This window comes from Apostichopus japonicus, chromosome 17, assembly GCF_037975245.1.
Source record: "Apostichopus japonicus isolate 1M-3 chromosome 17, ASM3797524v1, whole genome shotgun sequence".
NCBI classification, from domain to species: Eukaryota; Metazoa; Echinodermata; class Holothuroidea; order Aspidochirotida; family Stichopodidae; genus Apostichopus; species Apostichopus japonicus.
The window spans coordinates 3,684,505-3,712,268 of record NC_092577.1 but is presented as its reverse complement, the minus strand read 5'-3'; the positions used below and the strand labels follow the sequence as shown (position 1 = coordinate 3,712,268).

General features: G+C 36.0%; 3 protein-coding genes across 5 annotated transcripts in view; 2 read left to right on the top strand and 1 right to left on the bottom strand.

Moving 5' to 3' along the window:
- LOC139984140 (uncharacterized) overlaps window positions 1–27,764 on the bottom strand; it is a 62,439-nt gene that overhangs the window by 1,034 nt on the left and 33,641 nt on the right. Inside the window, exons 1-2 of one of the 2 annotated variants that reach the window (XM_071997885.1) lie at window positions 2,356–2,531; window positions 1,081–1,204 (exon numbers count right to left, since the gene is read on the bottom strand). The exons of the other annotated variant lie outside the window; for it this stretch is intronic. Of the exons in view, the coding sequence (XP_071853986.1) occupies window positions 1,081–1,204; window positions 2,356–2,428 (197 nt within the window). The 5' untranslated portion in view covers window positions 2,429–2,531. Of the gene's footprint in view, window positions 1–1,080; window positions 1,205–2,355; window positions 2,532–27,764 lie in introns of those variants that run through there. 2 annotated transcript variants of the gene reach the window in all.
- On the top strand, window positions 5,126–12,657 carry LOC139984125 (uncharacterized). 2 transcript variants are annotated; one of them, XM_071997844.1, is made up of 3 exons: window positions 5,126–5,325; window positions 6,486–8,680; window positions 9,374–12,655. In XM_071997844.1, exons 2-3 carry the CDS (start codon window positions 6,506–6,508, stop codon window positions 9,377–9,379), a joined length of 2,181 nt encoding a protein of 726 aa, XP_071853945.1. In that variant the 5' UTR covers window positions 5,126–5,325; window positions 6,486–6,505; the 3' UTR covers window positions 9,380–12,655. The 2 variants fall into 2 exon arrangements, with proteins under 2 accessions (XP_071853945.1, XP_071853946.1); XM_071997845.1 differs by having other exon boundaries at window positions 5,129–5,325; window positions 6,486–7,934; window positions 9,374–12,657.
- Window positions 21,263–25,205, top strand: LOC139984129 (uncharacterized). The gene is made up of 2 exons (XM_071997856.1): window positions 21,263–21,496; window positions 22,633–25,205. Exon 2 carries the CDS (start codon window positions 22,720–22,722, stop codon window positions 24,562–24,564), a length of 1,845 nt encoding a protein of 614 aa, XP_071853957.1. The 5' UTR covers window positions 21,263–21,496; window positions 22,633–22,719; the 3' UTR covers window positions 24,565–25,205.

The following is a 27,764-nucleotide window of genomic DNA, read 5'->3' as shown; positions in this document are numbered from 1 at the left end:
TGTTATTTTGGTTGTTGTAAAAAAGGCAGACAAGGTTAAAAGTTTAATGAATAAAATTAATATCATCAAATTTACCAAAGAGAAATTATCAAGGGCAGTTAAAGTTGTCTGCCGAGCGCTTGCCCACGTTTCCTCAAGTTAATCACATGCCCTACGAAGTAGGGTATCATTCCAAACAAATATTAACACATTAAGCTGAAGGCTAAATCTGTCATGGTTATTAAATGGTGAGTAGTCCTTGGTTCCTATCAATGCGGCTTTGCAATCGCGCGCGCAAAAATATATCAAATGAGGGCGCTAATATTTCGGTCATATCTAGTTCCACGAAACTTGGCAATCTGCTGCTATGAGTTTTAGTATCGTGGGATACAATCAACAGCATTAACACAGCGGTAGCATGAGTCGATCACCATACGTTAGTTAGTAACTGTTGAAGAAGGCATCGTGTGAAGCAAGTCAAACAATTATCTGTTTTATACACGTGACCTAAACACGTTTCCGGTCGGTTTAACTACACAGAGGCGCGTCGGCATAGACACTTTCACTCGGCGTGTTCGCATGATCATGGGCGCCTCCAAGTGATTCGTAAACAGAACGAAGCACGCACATTGGGGTATACATGACAGCGCCATGACCGCCCCATTGTGATGAACACAACCTGAAGTTTCCTTCTCCATTTTCCACCGCTTAATCAATAAATTGACAGTTATCATTATGACAGTTATCATTTTGGCTTTGTTTCGTCACAATTTTAAATGAAGCTGAACTCGTCTAAGTAGAGTAACTAATTGTTCTGAAATTGAACTACTTCCTTCATTTGCAAAAAAAACTTTTTTCCTGGAAAAAATGTCATATGCGGAAAGGTTGTGACGAACGGTTTTATGACTACCCGAACTACATTAACATTGTTACTGAAAGTTACTATAGTGATCGATATAAGTTGGTACGAAAAGTCTCACGTTCTGTTCTGACATATATATATCAAAATGAAGATTAAGTGCGGTGGAAAGAACTTCCACATTAAAGCAAATGACTAAGGCACGTGTGACAAACATTGCATAACATTTTATTAATTCTTACTAATAACAACATTTGTAGTTTGTTCCACTTTCGTTGCAGGAGCAATCTGTACATGGGTGGCTACTGCTGAAAAAATCCTGCTGGCAACGGGCATTCTCCGGGCCAACTGGTGGATCGATGTAAACTGAAACAATCGGAATTATTGAAAATATATTTAAGGTTGTAAATGTAAAAATGCAAGATCATTCTACTACGCAATTGAAATATATTTGTTTACATTTCTATGTAAATTCTACACTACAATATTGTATTATAAGTTATGGCTTGAATTTTCTGGCTTGTATAATCTAATTTGAGAAGTTCCTTTACGAAATTTTGTATGTAATTCAAAACAATGCTAGTGCCAAATTTTGCAGATACCTTTTTTTTCCTCGCTTAATGTTCGGATAGCCTACAAATCTTACTAGATGAAATTCAAAGGAATTCTATTGACACGTGTCACTCTGGTCTTTCCCTGAAGTCTCATCGAAATATGTCGATAATTTGCAAATTTATATTATCAAAAATTCAATAAGTTATTCATTTAGCAGGATTTTCTGATAGTAGACAATGTGGAACTTTTCCAGTTAACCAACCATGACTACATACTCACAAGATTGTGCAGCGCGTTTAATATTATAATGGTAAACCAAAATATTATGCTAGCCTTGCTATATATCTTTGTACTAGCCTAGCTATATATCTTCATACATTAACTTCGTACAAGCAACAGAGCACATAATGATCACATTGTAAACCGTTTGTACTAGACATAGTCTACTAAAACAAGCTTATACCTAATAATAGACCTAACTCATAATCACATATGTCTCATCATTCACCATGGAGTGACTGAAACATTATCTTTTAATGCTTACACAACCTACATGGAGGTCGGCTTCAACGGATTCTTTATAAAATTCTGGATCCACCTCACATGACAGAGATACCTAACACTTTTTTAAAAGCAGCTGGAACTGAACAGATTTGGATAGATTTGTCGATCTTGATGTCTCATAGCCATTAAAGTATAGTCAGATTAACTAGCCACGGCTTAATTCAAATAATGAAGTAATGGCCTCTGACGACGTGCCTCTAACGTCTGGTTTATGCAACAAAAAGGTGTCTAGGCGACGAGATATGGAAAACTACATTGAAATAAATGCTTCCTCATCTACTTTTGGTTTAAATGCATAGAAAATGTTTTAGTTTGTCCAGTATATTGCTGATTTACTTTCGTTTAGGTTTTCTAGTAAGTTCACTTGACGTTGAAATGAAAACAAGAATTAATATTACCTTCAATACAGTAAGAATTAGCATATCCAACCACCATGAATACTAATAAGGCAAGCACATGGAACGACGCCATCTTTGTATCAATTACGGTTAATCTCTGGCTGATTTATAACCTTTTCTCTTGAGTTGGTCAACGGGCAGTGATCATCTGCTCAAAACCTTTTCCCCTTATGAACAAGTAACTGTTGCTTCCTATGTGTGAAAGGTATTGACTCATTCACTTGCTAAATAATGTATAATTGATAACACATGTCCAACTTAACATTGTTATTTCGAGGTTACGTGAAACATCTGTGAAATGATAGTGCCAAATCTGATATAACAATGAGGCGGGAAACAGTTCAATTGATCACAAGTTCTCATAAAATCATGCTTATAACCTTCATGGTAGGTGAAAAAGAAGAACACAGATGCGACTTTTGTCTGTCATTTCATTATTTATAAGGTTAATTCGTCTTTTTATATAAGTTATATTGGACGCTTACAAAATAATAAAACGTGTTCAATATTCAATGGCAAAGTAAAGAAATTGGTGAATAAAAGTGATGATGATCGAACTTTTTCTTGCAAGTTGTTTCTTTTCATGCAATTAGTTAGCCTTTCAAGGTCAAACTATTCTGCGTTCGATTTAAATGAAGCGTCATAAAATTACATTGCGCTAGTTTTAACAGCAGTTGTGTGTTGCGTTTCACACTCATTACAGACGATTGGCGTCGTATGTTATATCATGCATGTAAAGCCGAACGTTGCAAAATTCGACGGAAACAAAGGTGAATTTTCGCAATGAAACATCTATTGTAACAGGGTTTTTTTCTCAATGTTTAAGTCGTATTTGATATTGATAATAAATGTTGGCTCCGCCGAATTGGGAGTTGCTTCAATTTAATGCAAGATTGACAGCAAATAAAACATCAAAAGGTTTTCATGTTTAAGAATCGAAATCGCACTGCCAGATAGAAGTGTAGACTGTAATTCGGCAATTTAATCCATCTATTCATCCATTCACCCACTTCGTGCACTTTGTCCACTTCGCCCACTTCGTTCACTTTGTCCACTTCGTTCACTTCGTCCACTTCATCCTCATCATTCTTTTATTTCATTCATTTCATCCGTTCCATGCGTTTCATCCGTTTCAACCATTATATCCGTGTTATCATTCATCCACGAGTGATTACACATATCACAGAGCCAGATTATAGATACTCATATTGGCAACATGTACTGTGTCAACTTTAACTTACACCTTGGAGGGGTGGGAGGTGGGGGGGGGGGAATAACTGTTGCCGCTTCATTACTTGGATAGCACCTGCTGAGTGCAGTGATCTGCATGTTAGATGCAGGGCTGTCAGCAGTACAAGCCACGCAGCTAGGGCGAATGGGGGGGGGGGGACATTAACATGGTGAGTTGGAGTGTTTCCCACAAGGAAACAGGCAGTGATCTGTCTTTAAATGGCTGCCAACACTGCAGCTAGGGCGAACGCAGATATCTCGTTGCTTACGGGATATTTCTTTTTTTAGCATTCCTTTACAGACAGGTTTGTTTGAATTAGCTTGTATCCTTGACAAACACCACGAGATTCGAATCCAACAAAAGGAACTTTTATTACCTGTTGACATTGCTCGGTTGTTTATTGGTCACATATTATGTTTGTTTCATATAGAAGAGTGACTGCTGGGTGACCTTCTGACATGCGTGCGTGACTCAATATGTGCTCTTTGTACTTGTTTGTCCTTCCGTTGAATTGCTTTACTCTGGTACAAAGCCTTAGGACGTTGCTTCTGTACAGGCCATGATATTCAGTATTCAATATGACCCGTATGTTAACCAAACGATTTATAAATAAATTCTAACATGGCTTGTTATATGCAGACTTGATAATATATGTAAAATTGTATGAATGCATCTGGTAACAAGGAATTGAGCAAACATTGTTTTGTCTCGCTTCATCATATTCAAATCATATATCAACAGAGACGAGTAATATTAAACATATTGCCTTTAAAAAAATGATGAATTTAGAGTAATTAGCAAATAATCAAGGACAAACCAAGATGAGAATTGAAATAGGAAAGTCAAGCTTTTGAAGAACGTTAGAAAATGATGACATCACGGGGCACATTCTATGATTCTTTTGAGTGAGTATGGAACGATTAGTCAATCGAAATAGGATACTTTCAATCATTCATCACTCGAGTCATGAACAAGATGTAATGATGGTTTTTTTTTTAACTGACAGTGTGGAATATTATTTCATTTTAATTAGTGTTACATCGTCTGCCAAAATATACCTTTAATTAAATAAACAATATTTGACGTTGCAATAGTTTTCTACACATCAAACAAAATTAGAAACACGAATTAAAAAATAAAATAAAATCCAACTTATGGAGTAAATATATTCAAATCCTTTTATTTATATATTTTTTTATATTTTGAGCCATGGATCATATTTCATGGATATATTTTTTTTTTGGTAACACTCTAAATTTGGAGTCTCTCCAAATATCCAGAAATATTCAAAAATTTAGTTAAGATTTACACAAGGGCATTTCTCGTATTGTGTGTTGAAATAGTTAAATCACAAGTAAAGGTGTAATTCAAGAGTACATTTAATGTAGCTTACTTCTACCACTATGGTCTCTTCAGTACCTATAACTGCTAAACATTAAAATCAAGTGTTGGATGTTGCATATCTTAAAACTTGAAATTGAGATAGTTCAAGTGCGTCACTCAAATTTATCATCAAAGAATCTATCCACTTGTTACCAGCTACAGAGCTATAAGGAAGTGTCGCGAGATCGTAACTTTGTGACATCCCTATTGGCTTTGACGTTGTCATTAAGGAGTAGAACTAACTTAGGCTACTCTTCCTTGTTCACTCTGAAACACCGCGGTTGCAACAAATACAGAAGGTTTGACTTGTCCCCGAGTGACACTGTACGCAAAAGAAGAAACCTACTTTGGTCAAGGTAAGGCTTCAATGTAAGCGAACAGAATAATAAAATATATATATTAAAATATGAATGATAGGTCAATGTTTACTTATAGTGGCGAATGTAAAAAGAAAAAAAACAAGCACATTCTTTATAATATTTCTGTTTCTTAAGAACTATCAACAGGTTAGATAGAGAGTTATTTCACCGTTGCAACAACATCACTGTAAGAGAGACATGTCATATAAGTGAAAAAACTACTCTTTCTTTGATAGCAGTACTTCTTAAAGAGATCTAACTAGCTGAAACGCGCCAGAATAGCGTGTTTATGTATCTTACTATCCATCCATCCATCCATCTATCGATCCATTCATCCATCCATCAATCTATCCATCCATCCATCCATATATCCATCAAATGAAGCGGAGACACGTAAGTCAATGAAACTCAAGCAATATAAACTAGACAGGCAAGATGGTATTAAGTCAATATTGAGAGTCCCTATAGTCTAAACAGGCAACACCTATATGAAATCTTCCAATCAGGTCAACTTCTTACAGATTGTTCTTTGCAAAGCACCATTAATATAGCGATATAATCATTTTATTCCCATGAAAGAAGAAACGATGAACTTTATCCTTTTATTAGATATTCACAAATGTCTCCGCAATCTGCTAATGGTAATATCTCTTCAATTACTTGATGTAAAAAATTGTGAATGTGATTAGTATTGTATGGAGAAGCGTTGATAATCTACTGATAAGACACCTTATTCGCTTATTATTAAGTAACGTCATTATCATGTTGGCTTTAATTTGAGGCAGAATTTGGACTAATAATTACGCAAGCAGACATACGAAATGCTCCATCGCATGGTATACGTATTAAGCGATATAATCATTTTAGTCCCATGGAAAAAGAAACCATGAACTTAATAACTTAATCCTTTTATTTGATATGAATGTGATTAGTACTGTGTGGAGAAGCGTCGCTAACCTACTGATTAGACACCGTATTCGCTTATTATTAAGCAACGTCATTATCATGTTGGCTTTTATTTGAAGCAGAAATTGGACTAATAATTACGCAAGCAGGCATACAAAATGCTCCATCTCATGGTATACGTATTATGCACTGAGATCCCTTGGTAATTAATAAAGTTTGAATACGTGTATTTCCATTCATTCCTGACCCAGCTCATTCCAGGTCTGCAAAGATGACATCCATATTACCGTTCTTAGAAACAGATGATAGCTTACTAATATGCTCCATCTGTCTCAATGAGCTAAAGGAACCAAAGCTTCTATCATGTCTTCATCGATACTGTGCCAGTTGTCTCATGGGTCTTATCGATGGAAATGATAACAAATTACAATGTCCTGATTGTGGAATAGTTCACGCACTACCAGAGAATGGAGTAGAGGGACTCCTTGTTGACATCAGTATGAAGAACATACTTCAACTGCACAGAATAAAGCAAGCTATTGATACAAGAAGGAAATGTCTGTCATGTCGAAATATAGAGAATGCTGGTGCTTTCTGCATCAATTGTGATGATTTCATTTGTCAGAATTGCTTTGATAATCATGGAGCAACATCTAAGTCACGACATCGTACACTATCAATGAACGACTTAAAAACGGGACAGTTGAATAATGCAAATTGGGCTGCACTAACAGATATTTCCAGATGCCGTGATCATCCCGAAAATATGTTAGAACTTTGTTGCAGAACATGTCATGGTAACCATCTTATGTGTAGAGAATGTTCTTTGGTGGAGCATGCCGATCACGAGCTTTGCAATGACGTACCCTATTTGGCATCAGAAGAACGAAATCGAATCAATCAAAAGATGGATAATTTGTTGAATTACATTGAAAGGGTTCAAAAGAAGCGTGCGTTAATGACGAAATCAACAGAAAAGTTAAAACATGTCGTTGAAAGACGAAAATCCCATATTCAAAACCAATTTGATCGCATGGAGGAAATCATTAAAGGCAAAATACACAATGAAGTCGATAAACTTGACAGAGGAATGGTACAAATGAAAGATGTACTTAGCCTTGGAAAAATATCAACAGATAAACTCAGTTTAAAGAAACAAGTTCAAGAATTGAATGAGGAGTATGATAGAATATGTGATAAGGAGAAGAAGGAATTAGAAACCGCCTTTCAAGCTTTGCAAGCAGAAAATAACCAAGAACAAGGTAAACTGTTCGATCAACTTGCTAACCTCAAGATAGAATTTAAACGTATTGTGTCAGAAATCGAAATAAATGCAAGGCGTAACCAGGAAGAAATGAAAGCTATATCAGATTTTTGGGATTCGATTGATAGCAGGCTTAACAATATCCAAGCGACTGTAAGCGCACATCTTACGATCCGAAATGATTGGGCTGACATCCAGTGCATACCAATGATGTGCTCTGTGATCGACAGTTTGATGCGAGATATGGACAGGGAGATTCCTGATTTTAAGGTATTATCGCAAATCAGGATAACAAAATTTGAGAATTGTGATAGAAAGTCCCATGTTGACATCAGTGAGGTTGCTGATGACGAGGTTGATGTCGATGGGATTCACTCCAAACAATGGGGCATTAACGGTATCACTGGCAATGATGAAGGTACCATTGTCGTCACAGGTGAGTCTTCGCAAGATCATTCGCACATTACTGTTATCGATTTGAAAGGTACAACTTTGAGACAAGACGAGATTGTATCCGACTTAGCTTTCGAATGTCGTTATTGTGATTTTATGACAAAGTTCAAAGTCGTAACAGTTTGTTGGAATAATGAAATTGGACTATATGACATTCGCGATGGCACATATACAGAGATGGATTTAAAGAATAACGATAGCGTTTGGCCTTTTGGTCAAGATGTATCATGTGTAACTGTTGATGAGGCCAACAATGACATATTCATTGGTTATAAAGACAGCCGAGATATTTCCGTCTTCGATGACCAATTGAATTACAGTCATGCCCTTAGCCTTCCATCTACCGTTCGATGGCCCAGAGACATTGCGGTACACGGCAAAAATCTAATCGTGTGTGATAGGGCCGGTATGGAAGCTTACGCTATCTCTATTACGGGCTCGACTTGCATGGTTATGTTCCAGTTTGCCAAACCAAACACCAAAAGATCTAATTGTTGGCCCATTGGCGTATGCACTGACCAAAATGAATTCATCTACATATTGTGGTCAGCAGTTACTATGAGTTCATTTAAACGCATATTAGTACAATACAGTCGCGATGGACAACGTTTACTTGCAACAAGACATGTGCATGATGACGCGTTGTGTATTTCTACGGTGAGCACCAGAAGAGAAGAAACATTATTAGTGTCTACCTGGAAAACTGGGAAAATATTTCAGTACAACTTAGTAAGTTTTCAGTCATCTTTTGGTTATGAGTAAAATAGCATAGCGTGGCAGATTGATGATTGAAGGAGTCCAAATTAATGTTTTACCGACGTACCTCTAAGTTCTGTCGACTCTAAACATGTTGTTATAGTCCATCAATGTTGTAAGTGTCCATCAATGTTCTAATAGTTCATGAATGTTCTAATAGTTCATGAATGTTCTAATAGTCCATCAATGTTCTAATAGTCCATCAATGTTCTAATAGTCCATCAATGTTCTAATAGTCCACCAATGTTCTAATTGTCAATCAATGTTATGAATGTTTAAGCAGTCAAATGATCATTGTTCGCCCCTTATATCAATATTCGACGTATGCAAAACAAGTTACACTGTCATCACAATGATCAACATAGAAAATAGATGGCGTCAATTAAATATGAACCAAGAGATTCATATCCGAGTAGCACAAATATTTGTGTAAAATTAAAACAATCAGAGGTGGTAACTATATTGTGTCTGAAGTTGATAGACTAATCATTTGGGATAATGGTGCGAAGAAAAAAAGATTTGGGGCCATAAGAAAAAACGTAGACTAGGTGGCAATCGACGGAAGAAGAGATGTATAGTCGTTTTAATAGACATTGTTACATTATGGTCTAAATTATCTGTTTTTTTACTTGATCTACTCATTTTGTCCCTGTCATTCTGTTACAGACATAGTTCTCGGTTTCAAACTGCTGACGTTGATTCTACAACGCTGGCTGCTGTTGGAGTTGCGTTTGACGTTTCTTTGGATTGAGCAAAGTCATCCATATGACGAAACATATCAAGCTTTGGGACTTCCTACTCACTGAAGTTTTGAAGAAGGATAGCTTCTCTTTTAGCTCTTGGTGCTGAGAAATCACTGATCGCGATATGAGAGTGGCCAGGAATCGGGCCAACGTTCGGTTGTGTTGGATTGAGGCCTGTGAGCTTGCGTATAGATCATTGTATGTTTTAAAGTGCTAATAAGACGCCATACTTCAGAACAGAAACCAACAAACTATAATATTTACTTTCCAAGTCAAGCTCAATTCTGATTAGTTCTCATTGATAACTTTAGTAAGCTAATTGAGTCAGAATTTCTGTAATATGTAATCCTTACAATAATAACAGTACGATATCATTACAAAGACTATATACAATGTAACGTTAACCTCCATACTATATAGATTTATTGTATCATATATAATATCACCGCAGAGAGTTGCTTCCAAACTTTACATTTTGTGTATGGCGGCACCTCTATGCAATAGCCAACTATTGATTTTTACATGATATTTACTTACTTGGAACGCCGTCTGTCCTATATGTAGTCGAAATAGTTATTGGGGATTCCCCTATTGCTGCAATAATTGTCCATCGTGTGAAGCCCATTTTCTTTTGACAATACTTGAAACAGTTCTTTACATGTTTGTGTATGTATATACTTTGAATTTCAGAGAACATATGAGGGCGATCAAGGCGTCTTAACATTTATTGATTTGAATTTGGGAAGGATGCGTCGAAGCTTAACAGTACCGGTGTAGTGTGCAATTTTCTATTGACGTAGCATACAACGGTCGTGAGCCATATATCTATTCTATAGATAATATTAAAATAAATCGATAGCTTACTGCAGACACCACTGTCTGTGAAATCGTGACGATTCGGGTTTCTGTTTTAAATGACATGAAGATGGATTTTCACTAAGGAAATTCAAACAAATGAAGAGTCTATTTGAATCAGAAAGCTAAGTATCGTATTTATTTGGAACAACTGGAAAAGTAAAATGTAATCGTCGACTATAGTGCCATTACTTTCATTGACTTTCATCGGATAAATGATCTCTTTTCTACATCGCATTGCCTTTACATCATCCACCATACGAAGTTTATGCAACGAAGACATCCTTAAACTATCTCAAGCTGTTACCAAATTTGTTGTCACTTTTCGTTCCCTTTTAATACAAAGGTAAAAAATGGATCACAGGAATAGGATGTTATCGCTCACGAGACAGGAAAGTCTTAGTTTATCGGGTTATGATGATGGTCAATGGTGTATCAACGACATTGCCGGTTGCAAAAATGGGACCGTTTTCATTACAGGTGAAACAACCAAGCGTAAGTTTTATATCATCTCCGTCAATTTGAATACAGAATTGGTAACGAATAAGACGTTGAAACTTTCCGACTCGCCTTATGAAAGCGCCTGGTGTTACTGTGATTCTTTGTCAGACTACAGAGTTGCTACAGTAAGGTGTCATCATGAAATTGGAATTTTCAATATTTTAGACAGCAGCTACAAGGAAAAGAGTATATATGACATTGTGCCAGGTCACACATCTGATATGTCATTGTCTTGCGTTGCTGCAGACGCCCTCCGTAGTCTCATTATTGTTGGATTGGAGAACAGCAGAATAGTTTACGTATTTGACGATAACTTGGAATATCGTTTCCAAATGACATTACCTGAGGAGATCATTTGGCCCAAAGTGATGAAAGTGCATGGAAAATTTCTTCTGATTTGTGATCAAGTTGTCAAGAAGGCCTTTTTGGTCTCAATGAACTTTGATGAGACATTATGTGAGCGGGTTCTTACGTTTACAAAGCCCGATGATAGTTGGTGGCCACGAGGGGTTACCACAGACGTTAGCGGGCATATCTATATTTTATATTCATCACTTTCCTCTGTTGAAAAGTGTCATGTAGTGAAATATAGCCAAAGCGGGGAGCAACTTCTTGCAGAAGAAGTAAACGATCATGTGAAACACATTACGACTGTTTCTACAGAGGATTGGGAGAAATTAGTTCTAACATCTTCTTTCACAAGAAGTCTTTTTGAATATAATTTAACATTGATTGTATGAAGTAAGTGTAAGGTGTTAATAAAAATGGAATAGCTAATATTACATCGAAAAATTGTGGCAACACAACTCTTAACGCAATGTTTGTTACGAAAGTATCGTCAGGGAAAAATACGTTTGCAAGAGCAACTTAGCAATTTTGTCAGAACTTTCGTAGAACAGGTTTCCCAGAGATTTATGAGCCGTTGCTTAAACTAGATCCTTTGCAAATCCGCCCTTTAATAAGACTGCTGCCCACTTCTTCACCTTTCAAGGTTATTAGTCTGGAACGTCAGCCTGTGTGTTACGTAATTAATTTGCCAAGACTAACAAAGGAATTTAGTTGGAAAGGTCACTAGTACAGCTCAAATTTCCTGCAATCTACAGCGAGGGTCTATTGAAAGGTCGTTCATAGAAATTAAATATCCATATGATGGGCGGGGTTTATTGCGATCCTAACGGAAAATCTCTTCGAGAAAAACAACTTCAAAGTTTTCGACTCTTATTCCATCATTTGAAGTTAGATTTGAATAGTAATGTATATCGTTATGGCATGGGATCAATGAGGTTGAGCAAATCATAGAGATGGCCGCAAAAAGCTGCTTTAATAGAAAAGGAAAATTACAAATGCAGGATCGGAAAACATCAGCAGAGAGACACGAAACATCTCGGTACTGTTGCTCTGTATCTCGTGACAAAGGAGCTACAGTTTGCAATCCTAATGAAATCGGTATTTACGATATTTGCGACGTCATCAATGTTGGTGACGTCATCAGAAATTGGCCAGCAGATCTGGATGTACAGTGTGTGACAATTCATCTTGTCAAAAAACGCATCGTTGTTGGCACTAAAGGCAGATAAATTTATATATGTGTAACGTGATACAAAGTGGACGGACGGACGGACGGACGGACGGACGGACGAACGAACGGACGGACGGACGGACGGACGGACGGACAGATTGATGGATGGATAAATGGATGATATTTTCTTAACTTTGAGTCCTGTCTCGCTCTTGTATGTATATGTATATTGATATATTAATTAAAATACTAAAATTACAATATTTTAATTAAATATTTAATTAATTAAAATTTGCATATAGATATATATAGATATATATATATATATATATATATATATATATATATATATATATATATATATATATATATATATATACGTAACTATGTAATATGAAATACATAATATCACTTGATTACGTGCACACACGACCAGACCAACAACGAACGTAACACACACTAAAAGTATCAAGTTACTCGTGAAACTTAATCTTAGTAAGCAATATAACTTTGATGACATTTTGAACGAGCAATACGTACGTATATTGGGTCATATATGTATGTACAGGTTTGAATTTATGTGGTTAGACACACTGTACGAATGACTATACTTTCATGTATATAAGATTTATAGTGTGACATTTCGTTGGCTACAGAACAGATCCCAGTGAACAAATGCATGGGAGGAGGGGACGGGGTGGGGGAGGGGGGGTGGGTGGGTGGGGATGGAATGGAATGGTATGAGCCTATCAAGGTTTAAAGATAGGGATTATTAGGACTACCAGGGTAATGAATACAGTGACATGTCAATGAATAGAAGGAACAACTAGGAAAAGACGACATAGTTTTCTTTAAGGAAGTAAACAACGTGGACATTAAAATAAGTACGAAGCAGAAGAAACTAACAACAGAGTAGTTGCTGACCCCTCCCCGGGAGGCTGCCCCGTCAGATCTGGCCGTAGAAGGGTTGCTGACCGCTCCCTGGAAAGCTGCCTCATCAGATCTGGTAGTATGCCCCACTATTACAGAGCAAAGGAACACACAATCCAGTCGGTCACCTGATTTTTCATACATACTGGAGCGATTCTAAACTCATAAGCGCCATAACCACAAGTAATCTTAAAAGTACCACAAGAAAGAAATGATACAATTGACCCGGATATAGCAACACAAATAAAAGGAGTGATATCGCATGAAGCATATAGACAAAAGCCTGGTCAATGAGATCGAAATAGTGAGGATGTGTGGTACTGGGTCACTGAGGTCGACTCTTCCATGTTAATGGGTTGGGGGCGGTGGTTACACTCCACCCCATCCTCATCCCACCGTCACCGCCAAAAACTATGGCATTAGGAGATGGGTTGGGTTGTCCGTACATGAGGAAACCCTTGTTTTGCTGTTTGTCCAGCTCGCTAGGATACCAGACTTCATAAATGATGACCCCATGTACAAAAGGTTGCCCCTTCGAATTAATTGCTAGATTAAGTATCGTAGTGATTTATGTATATGCAGATAAGGCTAGGACAATACTCAGGAGAAGAGTGGGGCGCGGCGGCAAACTAGGCTAGGGTATTGCCCAAGAGCAGATGTGAAAAAGAGAGGGCGCGGTGGCACACTAGGCTAGGGTAACTTCCAGGAGCAGGGGCGGCGAAGAGAGGGGCGCGATGACACGTGCCATCCAAGTTTTTTAAAACAAAGAAATTAACTAAACAATGACCATTTCTATAAATTACAAGTGCAAAATTTATTTGGCAAAATAATGTACCATTGTTGATTTTGTCAAATTTATATGTAAAATGTACTCTAAAGTTTTTAATCTATTCCTCTTCTTGTTGAAATTTCAATATTCTAATTAAAAAGCACCCTGTTTTTCGAAAATTAAAACTGAAAATTAACTATAAAAATATGCTCTTTTGTTGCAAAAAAAAAGAACCGAAATGGATATCTAGTAACCCAGTAATGTTTACTGAATAGGGAAAACCATCTCTTTAGATAGTCTGTAAAATATGCAGTTTTAGAAAGCAAACAACATCGGGTTACATTTCATTTTCTACTGCTGCTCGTATTAAGACCAACAGAAGCTATACAATTTGAAACGAAAAGCTATACAGTTGTATAGTTATAGGCTGGTGTTAAAGGCATTGAAGACTCTCCCAAAACCGCGTGCCGCCCAATGCAAAAAGTTAACCTACCGTTGCTTGCTTTTGAAGTTAACTTCTTGTCGCTACAAAATGCAGACAGCAATGAAAGCTTGTTATATTTTATCTGGACCTGAAATGTCCATCTCTGCTATGTGTACACTGTGTTGTGGGGATTGACCGTAGCTACATGTATTGACTGTACACTAGTGTCTAATTGCCGACAATAGCAAGCTGTGTGTGTATTTTCTGGGATCGATGGTGGTATCTAACACTTCTGGTACACCTCATTCCAAGCCAGGTCAGATTACCGGCATCAGACGTTTATCTGTGCGCGAGTCTTCACTCCCTTAAAGAGGTAAATGGAATTCCACTTACATGTGGCAATAACGAACGTATAGTATTAATTAATGTAGTTCAGCGACGGAAACTTTGCCAATACATGCATGGGTCAATAATTGAAACAGACAAACATACTAAAACTACCATAAATGTATTCAACATAAACTATGTAATGGCTGTGTGTAATTCTGACATGAAATATATCATAGCCGTAAATCTGGAACCAAAACAGAAAAGGAAAGAAAACGAAAAACAAAAGACCATAAAAATTGACTTTCTAAATATCAAGGTGTAATATTATGTGAGTTTTTAGTTATTTAAAGCGATTTATTTTTGCAGATGTTGAATACAAGATATGTGTTATATTTTTTCGAAAGTAAAGTAAAGGTTACGAGAACGACGTTTATGTTACCCAAGTTTGTTATCGACAAGAATCATGTAGTATTAACTTTGGTTATATGTTAATAGTTTCTTATTTGTTATAGATGACTATCATTACTTATATCTTAATTTTGTTCTTAAATTCTTTCCAGGATGTGAAATATATCATAGCCGTTAATCTGGAACCAAAACAGAAAATGAAAAAAAAAAAAAACCATAAAAATTGACTTTCCAAATATCAAGGTGTAATATTATGTGAGTTTTTAGTTATTTAAAGCGATTTATTTTTGCAGATGTTGAATACAAGATATGTGTTATATTTTTTCGAAAGTAAAGTAAAGGTTACGAGAACGACGTTTATGTTACCCAAGTTTGTTATCGACAAGAATCATGTAGTATTAACTTTGGTTATATGTTAATAGTTTCTTATTTGTTATAGATGACTATCATTACTTATATCTTAATTTTGTTCTTAAATTCTTTCCAGGATGTGAAATATATCATAGCCGTTAATCTGGAACCAAAACAGAAAATGAAAAAAAAAAAAAACCATAAAAATTGACTTTCCAAATATCAAGGTGTAATATTATGTGAGTTTTTAGTTATTTAAAGCGATTTATTTTTGCAGATGTTGAATACAAGATATGTGTTATATTTTTTCGAAAGTAAAGTAAAGGTTACGAGAACGACGTTTATGTTACCCAAGTTTGTTATCGACAAGAATCATGTAGTACTAACTTTCGTTATTTGTTAATAGTTTCTTATTTGTTAGAGATGACTATCATAACTTATATCTTCATTTACATCTTAAATTCTTTCCAGGATGTGAAATATATCATAGCCGTTAATCTGGAACCAAAACAGAAAATGAAAAAATGAAAAAAAAAACCAATAAAAATTGACTTTCTAAATATCAAGGTGTAATATTATGTGAGTTTTTAGTTATTTAAAGCGATTTATTTTTGCAGATGTTGAATACAAGATATGTGTTATATTTTTTCGAAAGTAAAGTAAAGGTTACGAGAACGACGTTTATGTTACCCAAGTTTGTTATCGACAAGAATCATGTAGTACTAACTTTCGTTATTTGTTAATAGTTTCTTATTTGTTAGAGATGACTATCATAACTTATATCTTCATTTACATCTTAAATTCTTTCCAGGATGTGAAATATATCATAGCCGTTAATCTGGAACCAAAACAGAAAATGAAAAAATGAAAAAAAAAAACCAATAAAAATTGACTTTCTAAATATCAAGGTGTAATATTATGTGAGTTTTTAGTTATTTAAAGCGATTTATTTTTGCAGATGTTGAATACAAGATATGTGTTATATTTTTTCGAAAGTAAAGTAAAGGTTACGAGAACGACGTTTATGTTACCCAAGTTTGTTATCGACAAGAATCATGTAGTACTAACTTTCGTTATTTGTTAATAGTTTCTTATTTGTTAGAGATGACTATCATAACTTATATCTTCATTTACATCTTAAATTCTTTCCAGGATGTGAAATATATCATAGCCGTTAATCTGGAACCAAAACAGAAAATGAAAAAATGAAAAAAAAAAACCAATAAAAATTGACTTTCTAAATATCAAGGTGTAATATTATGTGAGTTTTTAGTTATTTAAAGCGATTTATTTTTGCAGATGTTGAATACAAGATATGTGTTATATTTTTTCGAAAGTAAAGTAAAGGTTACGAGAACGACGTTTATGTTACCCAAGTTTGTTATCGACAAGAATCATGTAGTACTAACTTTCGTTATTTGTTAATAGTTTCTTATTTGTTAGAGATGACTATCATAACTTATATCTTCATTTACATCTTAAATTCTTTCCAGGATGTGAAATATATCATAGCCGTTAATCTGGAACCAAAACAGAAAATGAAAAAATGAAAAAAAAAAACCAATAAAAATTGACTTTCTAAATATCAAGGTGTAATATTATGTGAGTTTTTAGTTATTTAAAGCGATTTATTTTTGCAGATGTTGAATACAAGATATGTGTTATATTTTTTCGAAAGTAAAGTAAAGGTTACGAGAACGACGTTTATGTTACCCAAGTTTGTTATCGACAAGAATCATGTAGTACTAACTTTCGTTATTTGTTAATAGTTTCTTATTTGTTAGAGATGACTATCATAACTTATATCTTCATTTACATCTTAAATTCTTTCCAGGATGTGAAATATATCATAGCCGTTAATCTGGAACCAAAACAGAAAATGAAAAAATGAAAAAAAAAACCAATAAAAATTGACTTTCTAAATATCACGGTGTAATATTAAGTGAGTTTTTAGTTATTTAAAGCGATTCATTTCTGTAGATATTGAATACAAGATATGTATTATATTTTTTTCGAAAGCAATGTTAAGGTTACAAGAACGACGTTTATGTTACCGAAGTTTGTTATCGACAAGAATCATGTAGTACTAACTTTGGTTTTTTGTAAATAGTTTGTTATTTGTTATAGATGACTATCATTACTTATATCTTAAGTTTGTTCTTAAATTCTTTCCAGGATGTGAAATATATCATAGTCGTTAATCTGGAACCAATACAGAAAAGGAAACAAACAAAAAACAATAGACTATAAAAATTGACTTTCCAAATGTCACGGTGTAGTATTATGTGAGTTTTTAGTTATTTAAAGCGATTTATTTTTGCAGATGTTGAAAACAAGATATTTGTTATATTTTTTCGAAAGTAAAGTAAAGGTTACAAAAACGACGTTTATGTTACCCAAGTTTGTTATTGACAAGAATCATGTAGTACTAACTTTGGTTCTTTATTAATAGTTATTGTTAGTTGTTATTTGTTAGAGATGACTATCATAACTTATATCTTCATTTATATCTTAAATTCTTTCCAGGATGTGAAATATATCACAGCCGTTAATCTGGAACCAAAACAGAGAAGGAAAAAGAAAAGAAAAAGGAAAGACCATAAAGTTGGACTTTCCAAATATCACGGTGTTATATTAAGCGAGTTTTTAGTTATTTAAAGCGATTAATTTCTGCAGATATTTAATACAATATATTTTTTATATTTTTTTCGGAAGTATAGTAAAGGTTACAAAAAACGACATTTACGTTACTCAAGTTTGTTATCGACAAGAATCATGTAGTACTAACTTTCGTTATTTGTTAATACTTTGTTATTTGTTAGAGATGACTATCATAACTTATATGTTCCTTTATGTCTTAAATTCTTTTCAGGATGTGAAATATATCATAGCCGTTAATATCAAAACGAGCTATTGTCAGTGACATGCACATGATTTATAAATAATTATAGTAGAGGCATAGAGCCAGAAGCGGATACAGGGTTTTATAATGGACGGGGTGGGGTCCTGTGGTGTCTCCACCAGCCGCAAAAAAGAAGTTTTACAGGTCAAATATTTGGGCATTTTCAGACTATAAATAGGGTGTGTTATTAGTTCTATACGCACAATGAGCTATTAGTTTATTTTGAATTGTCTTTTTGAGGTTGAGAGCAGGGGGGATGCACCTTCACAACCGCCTCGATCTGCGGCCCATCAAAAGTCCTGGGCCCGGAGGCGTGGTCTTTTTCTTTCTCGACTGAATGTACAAAATCCTGGACTGAAGATGGTAGGGGAGGGATGAATAAGGGGTGGGGGGGTCTATGTCACCCTTTGCGGGCGTCACTGTATATATTCCGACTTCTTTGAACGAGTAACAAGAACAATAAATATGTATTGCGATATATGATCAGCTATACATCTAGGTTTTGTCGCCAGGAAATGGATCTTAAGACGAGTTCGGCTTTTATGCTATGTATCCATATTGTAAACGTAAAGGGGCCATTAGTTACATCGCAAAAGTTGAGTGCGATGCTAAATGTTGTTTCGCACGTTCACATCTCCTGACCCTTGAAATTAATCAAGTGCTATATGATCAACGATTCAAGTGCGGACAGAGTTTGACGATGAAACGTGTCTACCATATTTGCCGGTATTTGTGGGCAAACTGATGTCTCTCGAGGTAGTGAATTGGTTAAAATTGTTTTCTCATTCATGACCTACCGGAAACAGTCCTTAACAAATGACAGTCCAAGTATACATGCACGCACAGCTGAGATATACATACAGTTTCTTATGAAAATTCTCAAAAGAAAAATGTCTCATGGGTAAACATGATAGCCTATCTCTACCGAGCTTATGGCTTATTATTTCCAATTGTTTTGTAACTGATTAACGAAAGCAGGAATGTATACTTTTGCAGTTGCTGGTATGAGAAACGAGGTTTAACACTACAGTCGTTCTCTCGTTATTATTTTAACGCTTGGTTTTGTTCAAGCACTCCCTCCCCATGTTGTGTTACTCCCTATACCAGCAAAAAGTACAAAACGTTTAGTCCAGACTCCTTTCACAATACTATCAAATTCTCATTCAGTATACAACGAATTATATTGCCAGAAAGCCAGCCCCATCCGAAAAAACCCTCTAGCAAGCAATATCCATCTCGTATTTGTTTTGTTTTAAAGGTTCGACGGAAATTTTCATATTTCTTAACCTAATAGATAAATGGAACGGTCTATTAATGACATTCATACTAGTTGATGTTACACGGGTTTTGATCGTAATATATGACTAACCTTAAGAAGGATTTGCGTTCCATTGGGGGTTGGGGAGGGGGGTCGGGTGGGGGGTGGAGGCAAGCATACGTTGCCGTAGGGTCCCATATGATGTTAACAAGCACTCAAAGAAACGTTCTGACGGTATATTCAGCTCGGAGTTCAGTTAAATATTAGCTCTTAATAAAGTTTATCCTATATCTAATTTTGTTATAACTCATTACGCACGCACAGAATCTAAACCTGTGGTGCAGGTGGGAGCGGGGTGCAGATGGGGTGCCGGTGCGTTTCGGTGGGGTGCCAGTGAGATGGATGTTGCTGGCGGGAGTGGGAGTTGTGGTACGATTAGGAAGGGTCTAGTGTGATGGGCTTAAACTAACTCATGGGAAAAGGTAATAATTCGATTTATGGGCAACATGGTGGAACCCTATTGAATATGTGTGTACTGGGTAACTCATAGACTTGTCGGCAGGGATGGAGTGGGGCGGCGTTAGAGCAACTAATGGATTGGGATTGGCGTTAAGAGAAGTCATAAACCTGGTGGTAGCAACAACCTACTGACAAGCAGGACGAGTAACTCAGAGACATGGTGGTTCAAATGATCGTGGCGTATTTCGATTTAGTAACAACAACAGTGTTTTGTGAATAATTTCTGTCTTGATATACGGTATAACAAGGACGAAAATGAGATTTTGGATCACCATCCTGTTTAGATAGCCACACTTTCTTTCGATTCCCCTTTTTTGCATAGGCTTTTTATACTCTATTTGAACTTGTATTTGATTTTTGAAACACAACAGCCACATAACAGTACCAGCAACATGAACAACATAGAACTTTGATCTAAAGTTGCCTGTTTCGTGTAGCTTGTCCTGTTTTCTAGTTATCAAGAAAGGTCGCTTTTAAATTGTGTGCCCCCACCCCCAATATCATGCAATTTATAGTGATACAAATTATGGTTACATGTCAAGGGGTTGAGAGGGCCGAGGGGGAAGTGTCGAGGCACCAGGTCTCCCCCCGCCACCCCCCCCCCCCTTAAAAAAAATAATCGTGCACATGATGGTAAGACTATACTATTTCCAAATACTCCAACCTTGCAATAATATCACAATAAAACAAAATCACCGGAAGGGGAGGAAATAGACCCAAAATTCGTAATTTTGTAGATTTAATTCGTTAAATTCGTGATTTACTCTCACATAGGTAATAATAAAAACGAGTACTAATAGCATTATAATTTCAGAATATGTCAAATGGTATAGTTTCCTATTGACATTTTCGCCATTCCTCACTCGCACCCTTCCTCATCATGAAAATGGTATGAACAGATACATAATAAATCCGGACATATTCGCATTGCGCTTCGTTAATGACAACTTTTCTACTCAAATGGCTTCCTCCCTTCTACAGGTGAGCAAAGTTAACCAAATTTGTACATAGCGCCACATACAATATTGCACTTAAGTAATTCGTGTGCTTCCTGTTACACGTTACTGTACAGTGTGCCTAGTTTGGTAATACACGTTGTATATAATACCGGTAAGTTCCAGTTTTAGTGTGGATTACCCACCAACTTTAAGAGGATTTTGTGCTCATTTTGCATTTCCAAAGCAATGAAAAATTAGTGAATTTTATGGATGTGACAGCTTCATCAGAATTGACGTCACACCTCTGAGGGATGTCTTGAGTGCTCCGTTATGGTATGATAGGTAAGATTGAATAGATATAGCGTTACTTCTAACCATAGAGCCTTACAGTCAATAGTATTGAGACCTGTTTCAAGACACACCTCGGATATTCGGTTATATATTGTAACTTTGTCAAGAAAATCGTCTTATATAACACCTATACTACGAGATCTACACTGGCTACCTATTTCTTATAGGATTATCTACAAAATTCTACTCATTGTTTTTAAATCACTTAATAACATGGCTCCTATGTATGTTTCAGAATTACTCCAATTGTACTCTCCGTCACGGAATCTTCGTTCAAGCAGCACGCTTAACCTCCAGGAACACAGGTCTAAACATTTGTGGGGTGACAGGTCTTTCAGGGTTGCCGCCCCACGCCTTTGGAACACTTTACCATATGAACTGAAGTCATGCACCAGTATTGCAGCTTTCAAGAAACACCTTAAAACTCACCTTATGCGTGAAGCTTTCCAGTAGTTCTATTTGACTTTTTTCCATGTTGCGCCTTGAGCACCCTGTAGGGTGGATATGTGCGCATTATAAATCTCTGTTATTATTATTATTATTATTATTATTATTCAATTGCCAAACTGTACATTGCTTATGTTGTAATCGTTATCAAATTAATTGCTTAATTACAGAATACCCACATGAATGACCAAGAGTCCCGATTGTACACAAATTATTAAAGTTGATGTGCTTGTTTACTTTTTCATTTAATAATAACTAGCACATAATAACTAGCGTTGAGGACTACGTGCTGATCAATTCATTGTTTTGATCAATTCATTGTAACATTTCAAAAGAACAGAAAATCCTTAAATTTTGCTGAGAGATCCCAAGGAATTATGACCCACATATTTCCTACCCATATGCAAACTCTACTGTCATAAGATAACAGTAACTTCATACAGTTGGCTATATTTGTTCTCTCGATTTGGTCAAACATATGGCCGGTTGTGTCACAGAAAACCAGTAAACTCTGCTTCAGAATATTGTATTGAACTATTAACACACAAACAGTAGCAGCATAGGCGTAGTAGCATAGAACTCATACCGGGTAGATACATTATATTAAAAATGATTGATTTGATCTTTGATTCTCGCATTTTATTTTTGTCTTTCTTTTTGTCACACAATAATAATTACAGATCTGTCAGACAAATACACATATTCAACAAGGATCATGGCTACCTCGACCTCTCTAAATGAATTGAAGGAGAACAATCAAATGTCCAATGTGTAAGCAAGTCTGCAAAATACCCAAGGAAGGCGTGGATGGGTTCAAGACTGACTTTCACATGAAGAGCGTTCTTGAGTTCTTAAACTTGCAAAAGTCTGTCAATAACGGAGACTTAAAGGAATGTATTAGCTGTTCAAAGAAAAAGCAGGTGTTTGCATATTGCTTTAAGTGTGGAGACTTTTTATGTGAACAATGTTACAAGTATCACAAGGACAGTAGAATGCTTAAAGATCATCAACCACACATACTGAAGTTAGCAAACGCGGAAGCAATGAACCTCACCTTAGAAGAATTATCAACCTTTACGGAAGACCCAAGGTGCCATATTCATGTGAAACAACAAGCCCAGTTGTGTTGTTGCACATGTAGAAATGTACCGGTTTGTATGTCGTGTACCTACAGCAAACACAAAGGACATGACCTACATGAAGTCAATGAACTAGCAAGTAATGAAAGAATTTTACTTGAATCGAAACTGACTGAAATAAACATACTGAAAAGTAGACTATACGAGTTACCTGGAAAGGTTGAGGTTATTTTACGAAAGCTATCTGCAAGTATCGCGGAAAAGGCGGAAACTTTGAAAATCCAACACGAACAACTATTGTACAAACTCAAAGACGATAAGAAAGAAGTCACTACTGCAAGAGAAAATGGCTTGATGGACATAAACAAGAGAATGGATGATGAAAAACTACAAATAAGTGTCAGGGAGGAAAAAGAGTTGAGAGAAGTGAAACAGAAATATGAAGAAATCACAAAGGAAACAGAAAGAAAATATGATCATGAATCTCTAGATTTTAATGAGAAATGCGATAAACGCGAGGCAAGGGTTGATGGAAAGCTTAAAAGGTTAGATGACAATTTAAAGGAATTGTCATTAGATATTTACATTCGTACAAAGAAACATAAGGATGAGCTTCAAAAACTATCAAATCATTGTCAGCAGATTATTGAACGTTACGAGAACTTTACAACCACGACTTCATCTATTCTTGCATCTAAAGACGAGTGGATAGATGCTCAGTGTATACCTGATATTAGGGAAGCATGTGAACCTCTGATACAAGAAATGAAAAAAGAGTTCCTAGATGTAGAATCTTTATCTGATTTTACGATCGGTGACATGACGAAAGATCTATTTGATAACGTAACGATCAGTGAACACGAAGAGTCTGTAATTAGAGTTAAGGGGTTCAAAGAAAATGTAACGTGGTACATCGATGATATAACAAGTACATTGGATGGTAAAATTGTCATCACGGGTGGTAGTATAGAAGTTAACCACATCACTCTCCTTAATAAGGAAGGACATTTAGAAACTCAGCATCGGATAAAACCAACAGAACAAGTGTGGTTCTACTGTTGTTTACTATCTCCACACAAACTTGCAACAGCTAGTACTCCTGGTGAAATCGGTATTTATGATATTCGTGAAGGTTCATTTGTCACGAAGAATGTTGGTGACGTCATTGGAAACTGGCCAGCAAATCTGTATTTGAATTGTGTAACGACTGATCCTGTCAACAAACACATCATTGTTGGTACTGAGAGCAGAGATATCTATGTTTTTACTGATCAGTTGAAGTACTTTCACTCCATAACATTACCAGATGTCATCGAAGTTGTGACTGGTATCACTGTATATAGAGGTAATCTCCTCGTCTGTGACTATGGTAGTAGGGGAGCCTATGCAGTCTCTATGGAGGGATCAGAGAGTAAGCTGATGTATGGATTTTCCAAACCAGATGTTGATAAATGTGACTGGTGTCCTCTCAAAGTCTGCACAGACAAGAACGAGTTCATATACATGTTATGGAAAGCCAACATTTCAGATTAGGAGAGATGTATCCTGGTACAGTACATTCAAGATGGCCGACAGATTCTAACAACAAGACCAGTGGATAAGAATACTGTATGCTTGACGATATTAGATGTAAACGGGGAGGAGAAAGTACTGATAGCCACTTCTCATATGAGAGAAGTCCACCAGTATGGTCTGTTAGTGAAATAAAGCTGTCAAATGTGTTGCTAGTACTGCTGGATTGAGTATAATATACATCCCACAGAATGTCGATAGGTTATATAAAGACTAAAATTAGAAGAATGCAAGCAGACTACTTGCCAACAAATGAATCTTTCCCTCTAACAAGTAACAGTTCTCAGTTGGACAATGAACGATATGTTTTAATTTGAACCATAATTAGATACATTTATTCTTTGTAAATCCATAGCTGATATGCTAGTTCACCGTTGGTTTGTGAACTTTTCTAACTCTAAAAATAGCGGCGGCCATCACCTGGTTACGTAAATAGTGAGAATTTACATCAAATTAGTTCGTTCGCCTGATTGCATGTTATTTTGTGTAATTTAGAAGAAGAGGAAAGTGTGAGATATTGGATAATTGCAACTGTAAAATTAAATAATCGGTTAATATGTTTGATATGGTATTAATTTACCAACAAATATGAATGTTTGAAATTCTAAAGGACATATCGAGGCTAAAAATATAAGACCATAAGCCGACTACTTGACAACATAATGAATTACCTCTAACAGTTCTCAGTTGGACAATTACCAACATGTTTGATTTGAGCCACAGTTTGATATAGTTCTATTAATGCTTTGTAAACCCAGCTGATACGGAACTTAACGGTGTAGGAATATTTATACAAAGATGTGTAGGTACATATTTTCCAGTTCAAAATATTCAAAGATCCCGGAAGACATGGAGAGATGAAAGAAAAAACCCGATAAAGAAAAATAACAGAGTATTAATACTAAGGGTATGCCTATTAGAAAGTTGCAACAGATGGAAGCTGAAACGAAGTAACGGATGAGGTGTAGCCGAAAATCTGAGTTCGATAGCCGATATAATCCAAACTCATAGCTGATGCAATTCTTGGGTAGGCCATTTTTATATGAAACAATTGTATGATTTACTGGTGAGCGGAAGCTGCGTTTTAACAGCTGCCGACCTGGCGATTAGAGGGCATGGTCTATAGTTGGGGATTAACATGGTGCATTTCATCCGCATCTCAATTTCTCTCTACAGTCCAGTCAACTGATATCATTTGTGCAGTCATGTGTTATGCATGGGTTTGTGTGCTTATAGGATATACTGTATAATTCCGTCTCAGTAGAAACTGGTCGTAGGTATTACACACTTTAAGAAATTTTAATACACATTATCTCTATCAGTTCCTCAGAAATTACCAGTTTTAAATGACCTTGTAACTGATAAAACAACAACGACAATTCTGTCCAAGCTTATATTCAGGAATGGTATACATATATAGGCCTATACTAATAACAATTGTTTGTGCTGAAAAGATGAGGTTGGCCTAATGTAGAACAAACTTTCTGTAAAGAGAAAGGGTATGTTGTCATTTTTGCTGAGAATAACATGTCACTAATAAAATTGTTCATGGGTGCATATCATTAAATAATATGCAACTTATTTTATCGAGATCTTTCATCGTTTGCTTTATGCGGTTAACAAGTATTGGTTGAGTTTTAATATATGGCCTGAAAATGTAGACCATACTGTTACACTTTCGATGTAAGGGAATGGGGTCACTTTTTCTGGATTTCGTGCCCTGGCTATATTGTGGGTGGCATTTGTTTTGAAAATTACCATACTGGTGTGCCATTGACAAAACAAGTTACAGCAACACAATTGTCGACCAGATTTAATGTTGCTGAAAGTAGTACGTAATTGGTCAGACTAGTCACACTGTTACGATTGTTTGATTGATTAATATTTGATTTCCTGTTTCAAGCCTTATTTTCTCACTTTCAAATTCAGTCTTCTGTCAGAGATAAACGTACTTGATGTGTCATGATTTACGTCTGTCGTCGAAGAGTATACCATATCAATATTCATTCACTGGGATCACCCCTTTATGAAAAGTGAAAACCACGTATTCCTCCCCTTAAGTTAACCGCCGTGAAAGACCTAATTCTTTCAGAAATTACTTGTCATTTATGCTTATCACTTCGTACTCATGTAGTCCTGCCTAGCACCACCCCCCCCCCCTCCCCTCTCCTCATCTCATAATACACGTACCCAAAGTGAAGCTGCATCAGAATGTCATCGTTAATGTCTAATGCAGGGCGTTTTATCATGACCTGTGTCATGACGTGTGTGTTATGACGTTTGTTATATGTAACACGTATACTCATGAGTGATCATACTGAACAAGTGTGAGACTCGCAACAGAAATCAATATGATATTATCCATATGCGGAAAGTACCCGTTCCTAAAATATATGATATGGATCGAATCGATTACAATATGTGATGCATACCCAAATTAAACAATACGATGAAGTTGTGTGGATTACCAAACATGGAACCATTTTAGGACTGATATATACACTGTAAACAACTGACTATATACGAGATGTACAGTACAACATTGTAGCCTTCGATTTGAGGAGAATAAGTCGGTTAGAACACAGACAACGGAGAGGATTAACATCATAACAATATGCTCATAATAATTGTGTAGTCTTCAATACAGTGTTGTTAGTTTGGCGTTTTATAACTCCACAAATTAAAATTTGGCCTTTTTAAAATTTCAGTCCACCCACACAGTTTTTTTTAACGTTTAAGTATGGCATACTAATTTAAGAGAAATAGTAGCTGAAAATAATTAAATTTACCCGTTTCATGTTACTGAATCCGACTTATGGTTCCCGGTACAGGCCTATAGTTTCACTTCCTAACATTTAGCTAGGAAACCCTACTTGCAACGAATTGTGAACCCACATATTACCTATCCATATACAGGGACTATTGTGACATCATTAAGTAGCAATATTCTCCAGAATATTGTATTGAACGGTATTGATAACATATTTGGCATGTTCTATATCGTACGTGTTTATAGAGGAGGGGAGGAGTCACCAGTTACGTTGGCTGGAACTTAAAGATACATTTGTATCCTGATAACATGTTCTCTATTGCATTCTTGGTTGATTTGACTGTAAACAATTAGGTAAGGATAAGATTTTCGTTCTCTGTTTTTTCCACTA